Source organism: Chelmon rostratus, chromosome 19 (genome assembly GCF_017976325.1).
Source record: "Chelmon rostratus isolate fCheRos1 chromosome 19, fCheRos1.pri, whole genome shotgun sequence".
Taxonomy (NCBI): domain Eukaryota; kingdom Metazoa; phylum Chordata; class Actinopteri; order Chaetodontiformes; family Chaetodontidae; genus Chelmon; species Chelmon rostratus.
Window position 1 is genome coordinate 6,842,830 of NC_055676.1, and position 16,720 is coordinate 6,859,549.

Below are 16,720 nucleotides of genomic sequence, written 5' to 3' on the forward strand. Positions count from 1 at the left end.
GAGAGAAAATAATGGACTCACATTTATCACACACGTCTATTATTTATCAGAACACCTGGATGTGTATTATTGCTGGCAAGGTAAAAAGCATATTTATGGGGTTTCAGAGGTGAAAATAAGAGACATGAAGTGAAATACTCAGTCTACTGTACAATACATACCTGTCTTTTCTTTATTTTCTCATAGATGTGGGAGCAGTTTAATGCTCCAGTGTTTAATTACCTGCATTTAACAAGGAGTCTTAGCATGTGTCCCTATACAGTCTGCTATATGCTGACAGTATGGAAGAAATAAATGCATTATTTTGTACCAATATGTAATGGTACAAGACAGTGGAAGTGTAGCTGTGTCCAAGGCTACTGCCAGTAAGACTTATAGAAGACAAGTGAAATGTGCTGAAGATTGATGACTTATGGCATATATTTTATTTTCTGCTTTCCAAAACCTTCCTGGAGCCTTCCCAACACTGTCCGCATGTTTTTTTTTTTCTATTTCTCCCAGCTGCAAGTGGCTCCTATATCTCATTTTTTCAGAAACAGCACAGAAAATGTGTCTGCACACTGACATCTTGGCACGCACGCGCTTTTTTTCATTTTTCAGTGTAAATATGCTACTCATTATCCAGTTAGAATTGTCATGTAGATTGGAATGGGGACTGCTGGAACTGTGCTGCTGTAAAAGCATTTTATTTTCTCTGTTTCATGTAATAAAGCTTTAGTAAAAGAGAAGATTCTTTATTGTCACATGCAATCATACTCAGTATAATGGAGTGAAATTTTCTCTCTGCTTTTAAACCAATCCCTGTGGAGCAGTGGGCAGCTAGCGTGCAGCCTGAGCCTAACCCGAAAGCTTTTGGTTGTTTTTGTTGTGGAGTCTAACGACAGTCAGGAAGTTAATCAGCACGCTGCTGCCTGCTGGCAGAGACGCTGATGAATTCTGGGTGTGATTACTGTTTGTCCTCCCTTTTTTACTCCCTTTGGAGGTGACTGCTTGTGGTGTAGAGCGCCGGATTACCTGTTCACCTTGTATCAGCTACGGCACTCAGCTGTGAGCTTCCTCATCTATCCCCTCAGTATCAGCTGGGCACTGAGGGCTGTCTTTGACAAAGATGAGACTAAGAGTGATGAATAATGCAACAGGCAGACTGTTCCTGAAAGCATCCCACAAAGCCTCAGCTTTCTCAGGAATTCTGCTGGAACATGAGAAACAGTGGAGCTCTGCAGCAGCCTACCAAAGGAGACGGGGGGGAGGAGGTTGGAGGAGGGATGGAGGGTGAGACTGACGGAAGGAGGGGGAGAGGAAGGGCTTCTTCTGCGATTCATCTGCTTCAGGGGAGGGAAATGTCCTGTGAAGTAAAGGTAGAAATGTGAAGGCTGTTATGTGAGTAAATGGGAGCTATTTTGGGGGGGCCAGATGAAAACGCAGGAGATGAGCGTTGACATCAGGGAGAGGGAGGAAGAGTGGAGAGTCGCGGGGGAGCGGCTGGCAGCTCAGACACACTAATGCACTGAGTGTGTTTGGGCTCAGGCATGGTCGGTCCCTCAATGCCCGATGCCTGCTGAAGACAGATGAAAACAGGGCAGATAAATGGATGTACGAGGCTGAGATTTTTATTGTTTAGCAACTTTGAGTGGAATCATGTCTGGATCATATCGTGCTATCAACCTGCAAAACTGTCCACTGACTCTGTGCAAGTTGAATTTACAGTTGAAACATTGGTAACATAGCATATTATATAGATGCAATTTTGCACACATTTTGCTATGTATACGTGTGTGTGTGTGTGTGTGTGTAAATATATATATATACCTGTTTACCTGTGGAATGATGCAAACAGGGGTTTTTGGAGTGTTCCACAACTTTCCCAGTCTTTTGTTGCTCCTGTCCCAACTTGTCTGAAACATGTTGCATCAAGTTCAGAATAAGTAGATATTTGTAAAAAAAAAAAAAAGTAAAATAAATAAATTATAAAAAAATAAATATATTGTATTTGTACTGCTTTCAATTGAATATATATCACAAAATATGACCAAATCATTGCATTCTGCATATTGTTTTATTCAGGATTTACACAGTGACCAAACTTTTCTGGAGTCAGGGTTGTACATGCACCTAAAGGTCCAGGATAATTTGGGCTTTATGTGCCAAAGTTTTGTCATATTCATTACAGATACTTTGGCTGCCACGCCAATAAAATATAGCTGAAAGGAATTAAGGTTTGAGTTTTTCATTTTTCAGTGCTTTGAAAACCACAAAGGAATTTTTGTCTACCTCCGTTATGTTTGAGCGGCAGCACAAATCTCAAGATACCTGAGGTGTGATAAAGTGTCGGTCCACCATGGCCAAGAAGCGCGGTTTGATTCCCGATATCTATAAGTTAGGTGTCCCAACAAGAACAGGGACACCAGGGAGGGTTGTTGTCCTTGTCGCTGTGCAAGCAGCTCTTCCCGCCGATGTTCATGATGCTGGCTGGTGCAAACAAGTAGCTGACAATGCCACGAGTCATGGAGCACATGGCTGTCTGTCTGCAGCCATCCACAGTCCAGCAGCAATGGAGAAATCTGGCAAACAGGAGTAAATGAATTGGGAAAAAAAAGATAAGAAGGCTTAATGTATCTAGAACCTTAGAAAGTGTCTGCAAGGAATACGCAAGAAACACTTTGAACTGACCCTTCAACCGGAGTCCAGAATGTTGGCAGAGCGTCGGCATGCAGGCTGTCCTGACCACAGGGACTCTCCTTCTGTCTGAGTCCCGTCCCCCCTGCCTCCCGCTGTGAGCTCCCCATTCAGAGGCGCTGCCCCGTGCTATAATTGATCACAGGACCCAGGCCATGAGTGTACATCATGAATAGGCCGCCGCCACTGTCTAATGGCCTGGGTCTGGCCAACCTGAATAAAGTGTGTTTATCTCATGTTGACCTAGAACAGGAGTTAAACAGGCGTTAGTAATTTGCCTTCAGTCGGGCAAGGAACGGACTTCTCTTGGTGGGGTGGGGGGTGCATCTGTATTTCTATGTATCCCTCTTCTTCTCTAACTTTCTTCATTTGCTTTTTTTCTAGATGGCTGTTCTGCCATCTATGCATTAATTAATAAAACTTATATAAAGGTTTAGCTCCTTATCTTTCCCTGAACTTAAGGCAGGAAGTGTTGCTGTTATTTAGATGATAATTAGCTGATGATTCATCCCCGCATGAGGACAGTTTCTTTTTCCAATCTAAAAAAGTGGGACACTGGAGTAATTCATTTTCATACCGATCTGTATGAGTACCCAATTTTCTCTCGGTTGTCACGCCAGTATAGTCTGGTTCAAGCAGAATAATGAAAAATTGAAAGGCAAATCTTTCGTCTCCCCTCCTCAAGTGATGAAAATTTCATAGGACAGTATGCAAGCCTGGCATTTCTCTAAGTTGCAGGGATGATCGACCGTGGCGGTGGAGCGTGCGTGGCTATAAACCCTTTGATTTGCTGGGATTGAAGACAGTGTTGTTTGTGGCAGGCGCTTAAAAAGTCTGCAAAAGGGGCTAAAATCCAGAAACTTCAAATTTACTCCTTTACTTTCTGTCTCAAGTTTTCGTTTTTGTGCAAGTGTCCTCTTGCCTATTTGCCTCCCGTCTCCAGCTGCGGTCTTTACAGCGGAGCAACACAACACTTGCAGTTCAGTTGCAAGGTATTCCCAGGTGGGCGTTTGTACTTTCATACATGGAGGTTAATGTTATTCCTTCGCAGGTCGCAGCGGGCTCCTCCATTGTGGCCCAATAACATCTTAAATGCTGTTCTGCGACTTGAACAGTAAGTACAGTAATGTAATGCCTGAGGATTGTTGCAGGAGAGTGTAAGCTCCTCTCCCCTGTCATCTCCGCAGACAGAGGCAAAGAAACCAGGTCAGTGTAAACACGGCTAAGATAGCCATACAACATTCATGAGGCCCGCCGTGTTTAACGAGAACCCTGGGACTTGTATTCTTATGAGGAGGGGACGCTCGACCGAAGCCCCCTTCTGCTTTTCTTTGTTTTGGCTGGGGCTGCCCTTTGGAATGAATTAGCCGAATCTGTTTATGTGTTTTCGAGAGGAAGTGCAGCTCACGAAAACCGTCGCGCTGAGCCGCGCCGTCCACGTCTCCCACGGAGATCAGATGCTGAAATATTCATAGGATGCCTGTTTTCTCTCCCCCCCCCCCTCCCCGCCCGCCCCAAAGAAGAGAGTTTTCAAAACAGTGTAGGCTTTGTGTCTGGTTTAGGTTTTTCATATCTGTGATACTCTGCAGTCAGTGTGAGTTTCACACCGCGGGGAGGGAGCGTGGAGGAGAGGAAGGGATAGTCTTTGGCCTGCGTATTATAAGAGGAGAATGTGAGCGGAGGGTTGTTTTCTCCTTCATCTTGAACTAATCTTCTCCTGAGAGCTGCAGTTGATGTCGGGATCCTCCGAGCTTTTAGCATCGATCGGTGGGATTTGAAGAGGGAAGTTGGGGAGAAGTTGCTGACGTTTTTTTTTTTTTTTTTTGTCGGAGCGCGAGTTCACACAGGGATACGCAGAATTTAAGGATGTTTACTTGAATTAAAATTATGCAAAGCGTGTGCACAGAGGCTTTGTTTACACGCACACATATCAAGGGTATGTTCTCCTGGGATGGTGGTAAATTACTCGTCAGGAGTTGACAGTATTGTTGGGGATTTTTTTCCCCCCCTGCCCAGATGGATTTACATTTTAGTGAGTTCGTCATACTGTATGTGCGTTGCATTAGTATTCCACCACTTCTCACAAACTCCCTGTTGGTTAAGGAATATCGCCTCCCTTTCTGATGCATCAAGACAGTTAAGGACAAGCAGCCCTTGTCTTTCAATTACACACAGAACTGATCTTCTCAACAGGAAAACTGCACTTAGTTTTTTTTTTTTTTATTGTCTTGGCATGTGGAGATTCTGGCCTCCTGAGCTGCAGTTCATGTCTTACAATTCACATGTAGCCAGTTTCTTCAGGATGATGTTGTATGTGTGTTGTTGGCTAGTTTGCTTTTTAAGGCAAGAAAAGAAACACAGAATGAATAAAAACAGTAATTCAGGCCACTGAATGTCATTCCTGGCATTAGAAAATTAGAAATCAGCTTTTCAACTGTTGTTTATCTTCTAAAATCCGGTTTGCAGCCCTGCTCATTGACAAACGAGGCTTTACTTGATTCCAAGGGAGCTGGACTTGGTTAATTCTTCTAATCAAATATAAATGTTTGGGTGAAGAGGCGGATTCTTGCATTTGGTGGAGCATGCTTTCACAACAACACTTCTGCCATTTAAGCCCCCAGGTGAAGAGAGGCTTTTCAAAAGCGCACGCACCCTGTCTTACGTAACGTACATTAAAATAATACATAGGTCCGTATCTCAGAGCTGTAAGACCAGCTTTTATGCTCGTCTCTCCTCAAGGCTTAAGTAGATCTAATTAAGGGAAATCAGGGAAAGATTGCAGCTCTCTCTTGGACATTTTATTTCACGCAGGAACTAGTCCTATAATTCCTGTTTTGCCACTAAATGGACAATGTACAGTGACAGCCCAGTCGGTTTCCAAGAACTGCTTTTTTTTATTAATCCATTATGAAAATCAACTGTGTTTTTCCCTCTTAGAAATGTCATCCTCAAATGGTGACAATGAATCTTTTGAAAACGTAGTACCTGGAAGCTACTGAGAAATATAAGAATAGATACACATTCCCCATCTGCTAGTTTAGATCAGCTTTTGATCGAAAATGAAGCCATGGAGTTCTTGATAAGGGACTTTTGTCTCAGTTACTGTGCGATCGCTTTCGGAGAAGCCTCACACGGCCATCGTTATATGTTTTGCTGTGAGTAAATATGAATAATGATTACACACAATCATTTGCACATTTGCTGAGTGTTGTACATCCCTGCTCAGCCTGGTAAAGGAGTCCCATTTGAGCTCCTAAGTGCTTGTTATGTTGTGAAGTGTCAGTAGAGTGTCGGGAAGGGCCTCTTGAGCTCCACTAGCCGTCCAAAAGGCTGATTTGTGTGTCAGCTGAAAGGTCCCAAAAGAAAGAATGAAAGTCGTTATTTCACCGGCAGCGCTCTGCAGGTACTTCCTCCACGAGCCGGGACAGAATCGCTGTTTGTTTTGTCTTCCTGCAAGCTCCTCCTTCGAGGATGTTATTCATAGCGTAGTACTCCTGTGAGCGTGGTGAGAGGTGGCGCGACCTGACACCAGGCTCTCAGCCAAAAGAGGCACGCAGACGATAAAAGAAAAATATGACACCTCTTCATTTTCTGCACTACCTGAATTTCTAACCCCCCCGGATTTGTGTCTGCTCGTCTGTGTTTCCCCGCAGCCCAACGACCCGGTGACAAACATCTGTCAGGCGGCTGACAAACAGCTCTTCACCCTGGTGGAGTGGGCCAAGAGGATCCCCCACTTCTCTGAGCTGCCGCTGGACGACCAGGTGATCCTTCTACGAGCAGGTATGTCAAAATGTGCTGAAAGAAGTCCATGTGATGATGATTGTATTCCTTATGACCCCTCCTCACATCGTGAATTTCATTGGATTTATTGTTTATAGCCTCACCATCCTTTGTATATATCGTTTATTTTATATTTTTGCACTTTTTAACTTATTGTTGTCTTTTGTGTGTCTTTTTTCTTATGCAAGTACGTTGAGTGCAATGTCTAAACAGGAGTCAAATTCCTTATACGTGCACACATACTCGGCCAATAAAGCCGCTCCGATCTGATTCTGGTACAAGGAAATGCACAGATAAGAATGCCCCCCATACTGTACAAACAATCACCGCTTTGGCAGATGCCTCATGACTACTCTGGCCATTATTATCTGAACAGACATGGCTACATGAGCTTGCTCTTTCATATTTTTTGATGCTGAATGGCTTTTTTTTAAAGGGGCCTGCACACCCACACAGATGTTTTCAGTTGTTGTGAGGGATTAGACCGCTGATAAGGTGCAAGTTTGGCCGAACTACTGTGCAAGCTAAGGGTGGGAGATGTGATGGAAGAGAGTGACAGAATTGTCCATCCTCCACAGTGTGAGCGGAGGTTAGAAAAGGGGAAATAAATGTGCATCTGTTGCTCTTCTAAAAGGATCTTTGAGACCAAACATCATTGGATATGTTGTTGAGTGCTCGCTCAATAAACAGTGTTTCATATTGGTTCCAATGATGAGGTGTTTAATTTTTATGATACATTGATATAGAAACCCTCTATGAGAAAACACATACAGATGCTTGCGTGAGCTCTCCGCCTGTGCCTACCTTGAAAAATCGAAGCAAAGCACAACTTGAATAGACTAACGCGGCCATAACCGTGACTAACCCTCTTGGTCATGTGACTGAGACGCGAGTCAGACCCACCAAGGTCACGACAGCTCATCGTTGTGTGTATGTGCTGTGTGCGGAAAAGCAAGCTGGGCCGCTCGGCGTCGCAGGAGCAGCAGCGTAGAAACACAGTGAATCATCCGTCACTTCTCCTGCATTGGCTAACATCACATGCAGGAGGCTCTTTCGGCTTCTCCCAACACGTTGCCCTTGTTGCCTGCCTGTCGCCCCAAATTACACCATTATATTCTAAATCCACCTTGAGGGAAAAAAAATGCTATTACACACCCATCACATGCTTAAAAAAAAAAAATCCTCCCTTCCTTCCTTATCCCTCGCACATACAATGATGGAGACACTTCAGCGGCGCGGAGAGAGACATTATTCTGGAGAGCTCGTCTCTTCTCGGCTCTCAGGTTTTCTATAAATAACCGCTTTAGTTCTGCTGTATCACAGATAAAAGCATCCCGGCTCCTCTCATGCCCAACTCAACTCCGGGGAGAAGAGGCGAGTGTTGCCAGGCAGAACAGTTAAAGGAGCCCTGTCACTCAAGCGGCAGCGTCTTGTGTCTTTGGTGCTCGCTGTGTCAAGCCCCTGCTTTGGCACATCAAGCCTGTTGTCTTTATCGCGGTGGCAGGCGCAGTTCATCCCTTTTACACGCTTGTCTCCTCAGAAAGCATGATTCAGATGTCTCGGTAATAACCTGATGCCGGCGCTTGAGAGAGCTGCACGCTTTTACCGCGCAGCTTAATTGATTCATTGGAATTCCCCCTTTGTTGTCAGTTTCGTTTTGCGTGAATGCTGTGTGAACTTTTGTACCCGGATTTGCTTGTGTTTTTTCTTTCCCTTCGCACTCTTCCTCAATCCCTCTCCCCATCTCTGCCGCAGGTTGGAATGAACTCCTCATTGCATCATTCTCGCACCGCTCGATAGCGATTAAAGACGGGATCCTGTTGGCGACCGGGCTGCACGTCCACCGCAACAGCGCCCATAGTGCCGGAGTGGGAGCCATCTTTGACAGGTCGTTACTGCCATGTTACTAAACCTCAACTTGTCCTGTTTAAAACTAAGTGCAACCTGCAGCTGTCACTTTTAATAATGCTTTAGGTACCGTTTTCCAACAAACCATATTTCATACCTGGTTTATAATTTCAGCTAATGGCTTTATTAGCATTAGCTAATAGCACTAATATATCACTATTTTCATTTCTACATGCCTTAGTGGGAGTGCCTTATTAGAAAGTGACACAATTTTAGGCATATCTAAGTTGTGCTAATGCTGATAAATAATTAATAAAATAAATATCAATTAGTAAAAAAACATTTAAAATCTAAAAGATTGTGTTGAGTAGCTCCTCCAACTCCTCCAACATAAACGCATTACTTTTATGCTGGAGGAGCATTCCTTGTTTTTTACTCCAAAGTTAAATAATGCCTTATTACTGATCTATAAAACATTTATTTGAAAGTGGTTTCATGATTTGCAGCATGTGACACTGAGCTTCCTTCCACTGAAATATTACACGCGGACTTGGAGTCTCGAGCGTGCTTCATGAAAGCAGCACAGGAACTATTGATTGACTCCGGTATATTAAATATGTACACCTGTGTGTAGCAGGGGTCACGCAGAAACACTGAGCTGCTCGGAAAATGTGCAAAAGAAGAAAAAAAAAAAAATCCATGCAGCAGTCGGTCGGGTGTGTGCAGGACCGACCCTGGTGGCTGTTATTGACTTTCCAGCTGTCTGACTGACTGAAATCTCACGAGTCCGCGGCGTCCGTTCATCAGCATCGCACCTCGAGCTGAACTGACACACACATTCTAAAAGATTCAAGCTGAATATATCAAGTATTTTAGTTCTTTGTCGGAGTATCCTAATCAGGCATCCTGGTCATCAGTTAATAGCTCAGATAATTTATCAGGTGCTGTCATCAAACCCAGATGAGCAGCAGTCTATCTCTGAGCATGCGTCTCTTCTTCTTCTTCTCGTCGCGCTCCCCCTCTGATCACCAGCCTCTGCGCTCAGTCATCAGCGTTCACAGCCACAGGACATATTCCATCTCTGGTCATTAACCGTGGCGAGCATTAAGATGCAGAGAACTGATAGTTTCTTTATCTACTCCTCTCTCTCTTCACCGCTCGAATGAAGAGGCTGATTAACTTAAACACTTGAGTCTTGTCTCTCTCTCTCTATTTTTTTTCTCCTCTTTCCTTTTCTGGCCGTGTTGTTCCTCCTCGGAGCAAATTGAATTAGAATGAGCTAAGAGCCACAATTGACTTTACTATCCGAGTAGGGGGGGGGATCGGGGGGGAGACGCAGTGAGAGGGAAAATAAAGAGCGGCCGAGGAGAGGGTGTGACCGAGTCAAAGAGGGGTGAGGAGTTCGAGCGACTCCACGCGCCGACACTCCCACCAGTGATGTCACTCACAGACAGTGGGAGTGCTGGTGTTCGGTTACAGCTCGTGTTTACTCTGCGGCTTTCCCTTTATGAAAACCATGTACTAAATATAATTACTTTGCAGGGTTGTAAACTTTTCCGCTGATCCTGACTGTGCCTATGTGGGCTGAGCGTGTGCTTGTGTGTGTATTTGTTTTTTAAATAGATTTAAGCTGGATAGTAGTTAAGCCATATTTCGAATGTCCCAGCCTGGATAATTCACATGGATGGCGGCGTGTCATTTCCAAAAATACGCCAATTAGACTCAAACGGCTCGCTGTGATCTTAACCTCTCTGGCGCTCGTTAGTTTGTCTGATATAACGCAGAAACGGTCCGGGAGCCAGGAAGGACTGCACACACTGATTCTGAATGAGCCACATCTCTGACTTTGTTGTTCTGTGTGTCCCTTTTGTGCAGAGTGCTCACGGAGCTGGTGTCAAAGATGAGGGACATGCAGATGGATAAGACAGAACTGGGGTGCCTTCGAGCTATAGTCCTTTTCAACCCAGGTAACTATCGCTGCATGTGAGCTTTCATTCGCTGCGGCAGGTGAAAGAAGGAGGTGTTTCAAAGGAGGACGTACAGCCCAACACTCTTAACTCCAGTTTCAGTTTCGCCTTGAACCAAAACCATCAGCTGACAATCGGGGAAATGTCTGAAAGCCTGAAAGCGTAAAAAAGTAATAAAATGGCCTTGATTTGAGTTTGTAACTTGAGGTGTCAGACATGTCGACATATTTCCAATGTGTGATCGCTGTGGGAGAACAATCACAGCTGTTATTCAATCGCATAGATCTTTATGTGCTGCAGGACATTCAGCTGACCTTAATACTTCAAGAGTGAAATACGACTCATGCTCCACCTAGAATCTGCATTTGCGTATCAGACCTCCTCCTTCAGTGTGCCTGACGGCTGGCTGTACAGGGTTTGTAGCTCCTTTATTGTCGCAGCCTGAATTTGGTTACAAGTGAGTCCGATGGCAACAACTTTTCACAGCAGGAGGGAAAGTACCAAAACATCCATGGGAACTTGTCAATGCCGCATAATCCCCTTCTCCACTGCCCATCAGTATTCAGAGTGTTTTGCAAATAGTCATATTTTTACCAAAATGTGGATAAATACACGTCTTCGGGTGGAGCTTTACAGCCCGGAGGAGGACGATAGCGGGCCACGGAGGCAGTGTGTTCAGCCATATGAGTGTACTTAGCATATGGGTGGCAAAAAGGATTATGCAGGAAAAAATAAAACATGTTACCATCGGGAGCCTTTGTAAATGACTGAATCCAATCAGGAGTGAGGAAACTACATGTGTTTTATCTACCTGTCCAGCCCGCTGAAGAGGTTTGATACTCAAATTTTAGATTTCAGGTGGACGGTCACTTTCGGAGTTGGGCTTGGACTCAGCTCGACCTCATTATTGTCGCTTGAGAACTGGGAGAGAACAGGCTTCTGACTTGCCTTGACTTTCAACTTTGGACTTCTCTTGAGGAATTAAGAGTTTCTTGTGACTTGTAAAACTGATCTGCTTAGGTAGAAAGCACAAAATAAAACAGCTGACGCAGTGCATGTTTGATTCATGAATGTGCTGAAGGCAAACCAGTGAATTCCCATTTCTTTTCTTAATATGACATCCTCGGGAGATTTGTTTTTATGGCATGTTCTTGCAAAAATCTGGCCAAAGAAAACCTCAGACAGCGGCCCATGTCTTGCCACGGTGTCCCTCCTGCTGTCAGTGCACTGTTCTGTATTTAAACCTCACCCACATGGCACCCAAGTGCACGAAACCAACCCATGACTGTGACCCAGGTTTTTAATGACTCAGTGTGGGAGCCTTCCTCCGTCCCTCTGGGGGCCACTGTGAATCTGTTCACCCCAGACACACTGATCCTCTGTGTTGCACATTTTGTTCAGGCCACATCCAGGCCCACTGGCCCCGGTTCACTTCTCAGCCTGATTCCTTGTTAATTAGGGGTTCACTAGACTGGTCTGACTTAGAAAGCGAATCAGGGTTTTGGGGGGGTGAGGAGGTGTGTGTGGGGTGGTGGAGGCTAAAAAAGACCCTCAGTCCTTCCTTTCCCACACTGCGTGATAGAGAGTCCTGCCATTAACAACAAATGTTCATTCATTGTTCGTCAATTGTGCAATGCTTTGTTTGTCAGAAATGTTAATCACTGACGTGTTTGTGTTGTTAATCAAAGATGAGTCCTCCGATGAAGCGTAAATTAGCGCGGCTTGGAAATTACAGTCTTAATTGGATGAACCCAGAATGTGGCGGCACAGGTCCACAGTGAGCCTGCAGGGTTAAAGCTCAACTTGTAAGTTCGTAAGGCTCTGCTGTCCGTCCTGAAGCGCTGCAATGTGCCACAGATTCAGGACTCTTAGATAGAAAAAGACAAGTTTTTGTCCTCTCTGCTGTTACGGGTAGGTTTGCTGTTATTGTTGGTTATTGTTTGACATCATTCTTGTGTGTGTCCCCACAGACTCGAAAGGTCTGTCCAACCCCAGTGAGGTAGAAGCCCTGAGAGAGAAAGTGTACGCGTCTTTAGAGGCCTACTGCAAACAGAAGTACCCCGAGCAGCCTGGCAGGTATGGATGCACACGCAAGAAAATGCACAGAACTGATCTGAGATAAACTGCAGTCCACAGACAGAGAAATACAAAAAGAGGATGGCTTGAACTCGTATTTATTCTAAGCTCCAATCCACAAACGCCGCCACAAGGCTACTTCATCCAGTGTCGGCATAAACTATCAGTGTCATCAATACCGGAGCTTTGGGTTCACCCTGCTCATCAGATGAGATTGATTCATGATGAGATGATTGATTGATTTGACACAGGTTGACCCCTGAATTTATACATAAATCTGTGTGTTAAATTCAAGTTGTGGGCAGGTTTCATTCAAAAAATGTCAAAAAAAAAATATATTGCACAGAGGATTTCAGATTGTACTGCTGTCACAAATCAGCAGACAAAAAAATGAACAAATTTAGCAGCGTCAGTAGTCGTGTATACTGCTGACTGCTGATTACTGCTGCCAACGACGTGTCGTCACAGCAGCTAGATTATAGCTAGAAGATAAAAGAAAAAGCAAGGCGGTCCATTACTTGGATGGGAGGTGGTCAAGGGGTCAGTCGTTGAGATGGACGACAGAATATAACACAGTAGACAGTGCTACACTGTCAGCAGATGTAACTGTTATAATCTGTTCTGTTCACCTGGACAGCAACCTGCACGAAGCCCCTGACTGCAGCTGGCAGAGAGATTTCCCAACAACCACTTAGCTGGAGCCCATAAGATGCCCTGCCAGAATATACCAATGAAATTAAAAACAACTCTCAGAGATGTCAGTAACTTGGCAGCCGTGATGACTCTGATATGTCGGACGGAATATGACTTTTGCACTAAGCTTATGTGTCGTGTATTTTATTTTCGTTGATTTTGCTGCTGAGTTTAAACTCAGAGCTCTTTCAGATCGCAGCATTGTAATGCTTTATGAGCAAGTCAGATTCTGCCCCTGTGGACAAAGACAGGCTGTCTGTACGTGACTCACAGGACAGGTCCGGACCGCTCGTGAACAGAGAAACGAGTGAGTACGAGACACCTGGTGAATCACTCGCTCGTGCCGCCCCAGAACGGGTTGGCTCATTCAGGTGGCTGGTGCACGAGGCGGCTGCACACCCTTGTCGGCGTAGCCTGTCCTCGGATTGTTTTTCTTCAGGATCACCCCCCCACCCCTCCCTCTTCCTGACAGACGTATCGTGCCGTCTCGGCCTTGGTGTCTTATTTTTGTCTTGTGTTGTGACAGATTCGCCAAGCTGTTGCTGCGGTTACCGGCGCTGCGCTCCATCGGCCTCAAGTGTCTGGAGCACTTGTTCTTCTTCAAGCTCATTGGCGACACGCCCATCGACACCTTCCTCATGGAGATGCTAGAAGCCCCACATCAAATGACATAATAGCAGAGAGGCTCGAGCTCCCCTCCTCCCCCTCCCTCCGCCCTCCTCCCCCGTGCCAGCCCCGGATCGGGAGCGGGGTCCTTTTCAAAATCCCGTCTCCAGCGAGGGACGGATCACGTGATGACTTTGAACGGAGAACCTCTCCCTTTCTCCCTCCCTCCTCTCCCTTTGATGTGTTTCAAAACAATGAATTCATCATGTCTATGGGTCTGTTTTATACCTTGTAAAAATATATAAATAAGAAATATATATATATGAAAATCACACGGCAACACGAGTGACAGCAGTGGACTGAAATAAGGTCGGACAGAGGACAAAAGAAACGTATTGAGCCATCGTTTTCATCCTTGCTTTTCCTGCACCTTGACAAGAAACAGCAGAGATGATCAGGTTTTAACACCCACAGTTAAGCTTGCAGGTATATATATAAAAAAAAAAGACAAAAAAAACGGTGATGTCATATTTGGACACTCAGCGTTGTGATCGGGACAATCGTGGACTGGGAGAGCCTCAGGCTGTCTACTCTTGGACCTGAGCACTCTCTCTCTCTCTTTCAGGACTGAACTTACTTCGGGGAGGGGACGGCGGGGGTGGGGCAACACGTCTGCTTAAAGGAACTCCTGCCTGACTCGACTGAACACGTCAGGTCTTGCACTAGCTGTGTTTTTTTGTTTTTTTTTTGAAGTGTGAGCTTTCTGGAGTAGAACTCAGAGGTGGGTTAACAAGACTGCAAGTGCTCTAAAAACCTCAGGTCTCTGCCCAATTCCAACGAATAAAACCATGTCTTACTCTGTTAGCACTGTGCAGCATCGGGGAGGACGGCGTATTAGTCCACTAATCAGCCCTTGAGTTTCACGGATGGAGCGCGAGTTGGGAGAGCTTGTTGTGTACAATCTGTGCAGTCCTCCTGCAAACACAGGAGGACGCAGGCTGCTGCACGGTAGCCACACATTAGCTTCACGCTACATGCTGCGCTGAAAGGCTACCAGCAGGCACCGGGAACAGCTTTAGTCATCCTATTTCAGTTACTACAGCAGTTGGCCTCTGTTACAACCTCGCAGGTGATCACAACAAACACGGATGGCTGGGGAAAAAAATGGCCGCCCTCTGAGCTCCTTTTCCGTCCCTTCACTTCTCATTTCATGTGAATTTCAGCACACCATTTACACCTCCACACTCAGAAATCCCTCTGCTCAACGCGGCGGGCCTTAGCTTTTTTTCTTTTTTTTTTTTCCGAAACACCTCATATCTACCTGTACAGAAAGTTACAGCCATATACAGTATTGACGTTATTTTCAGTTTTGATCTTAACAGCAGCGATGCACAATTACCTCTGTTCCCATCACCTCCGACCTTCAGTTCTCGACGCTCATTTAACCATTTACAGTATGCATGAGAAGTGCTTGTCGTTGCAGCAGAGCCATTCTTTGTTTATTTGTTTGTTACTTGGCACTTAACCTCATGACAGCGGAGTCGGGTTCCCAAACGGAGAGCTGATGTTGATGTAAATGACCCCTGAGGTGGAATTTGTTCCGGGCCCAATCAGGAACGCCCCAATTGTTTTCCTCCTCGGAGGGACACACACACACACACTTGCTCTCTCTGCACTTCTCTGGACAACCACGTTTCATTCAAGTCGAACTGAAATGTTAAATATCTCCATGTTGTGTATAAATATGCTTTATGCCCATATTCTGCCCCCCCCTCTCCTTTTCTCTAAATGCTGCAGCTGCTGCAAAACTATGCATCGAGTGCATTTCCAAAGATTGTTCACAGAGCGGGTGCATGTCAGTGTGGCTTATGCAGGTCTGCCACCTTTTACAACAAGTGTTTGTTAGGTGTGGGCCTGCTGTAATATTTTCCTGGTGTAACGCCCCCCCCCCCCACTTTTCTGATTTTGATTCTGTACCCTCGACTAGCAAACAAACAGCTATCACCCCTCAATTGAATATGTTTTATGGAAAATTTTTAATGTCATGTTAAACAACATGATATGAAAACAGGACTAAAAGAGAGTCACAGGTTTTCTTGCTACACCTGCGAATTCACCACCCTCCAGCACCTTGACGCTATCTGGACCTGACAGAAAAAAACCTTTGTGTTTTCATCATCCTGTGATGAGCTCCGATAATTAATATCTGAGGTGTATGGAGTCTTGAACACGCCACTTCAATCATCATTTTTTAGTGTTTAATTATAATCAATTCGTACTTTCATTGTATTGTAACAAAATATTGATGAGATTTGAGTTTCAATTATGCATAAGAAAACTCTAAAAAACGTCATTAAATTAGCCAGTTAATAATGCTGTTTCCTTATTCTTTTCAAAGGGTTAAAGAATAATTGAATTTTAAAAGTGAATTATAATACTGCTTTTTCTCACAATGAATTTGTCTTCTTAACAGTTTCCTGTCCAGTTTGTGACGGCTTTCATTTCGAGCATTTAAAGGTCCAGCGTGTAGGAATTAGGAGCATCTAGCAGTGAGGTCAGTGCAACCAACTGAACACCCCTCGCCACCTAGAGGACCCAGAGTGGCTGCTAAAAACTCAGTAGGCACTCTGTAGGGTCGGCTTTTGGTCTGTCCGTTCTGGGCTCCTGTAGGAACATGGCGGTCCCCGCCGTAGAGGACCCACTCCCTCTGTAGTATAAAGAGCCCATTCGAAGGCAACGGAAATACAGCTTTTCTTATTTTTTCAGCTGATTATACACTAATAAAAAAACATACTTATGATTATTGTAACCAATTTCTACCAATAGAACCCCCATAATCCTACACACTGGTCCTTTTAAAGTGAACCAATGTAGCAGCAACAGGAGCTTTTAGTGGCTGTTTTTCATCCTCTGATCTACAAACGGAGCTTTTATTTTTTTTTGTTCAATCTGTCAACATATTAATTGAAAACTATTACGTCTGAAAGTGATTCTAGTGGCACCATCAGGACTCCATAGACTCTAAGACACCATTGCTACAATGACCACGTGTCAATTTTTCATCATGATTT

At 44.8% G+C, this 16,720-nt stretch overlaps 1 protein-coding gene across 4 annotated transcripts in view; it reads left to right on the forward strand.

Moving 5' to 3' along the window:
* Positions 1 to 14,289, forward strand: part of rxraa (retinoid X receptor, alpha a) — a 102,804-nt gene extending 88,515 nt beyond the window's left edge. For all 4 annotated transcript variants that reach the window (XM_041960590.1, XM_041960592.1, XM_041960591.1 and 1 more), the window contains exons 7-11: positions 6,330 to 6,459; positions 8,215 to 8,347; positions 10,183 to 10,274; positions 12,245 to 12,350; positions 13,570 to 14,289. In XM_041960590.1, the coding sequence (XP_041816524.1) occupies positions 6,330 to 6,459; positions 8,215 to 8,347; positions 10,183 to 10,274; positions 12,245 to 12,350; positions 13,570 to 13,717 (609 nt within the window). In that variant the 3' untranslated portion in view covers positions 13,718 to 14,289. The remainder of the gene's footprint in view (positions 1 to 6,329; positions 6,460 to 8,214; positions 8,348 to 10,182; positions 10,275 to 12,244; positions 12,351 to 13,569) is intronic.
* Positions 14,290 to 16,720: the final 2,431 nt, after the last annotated feature.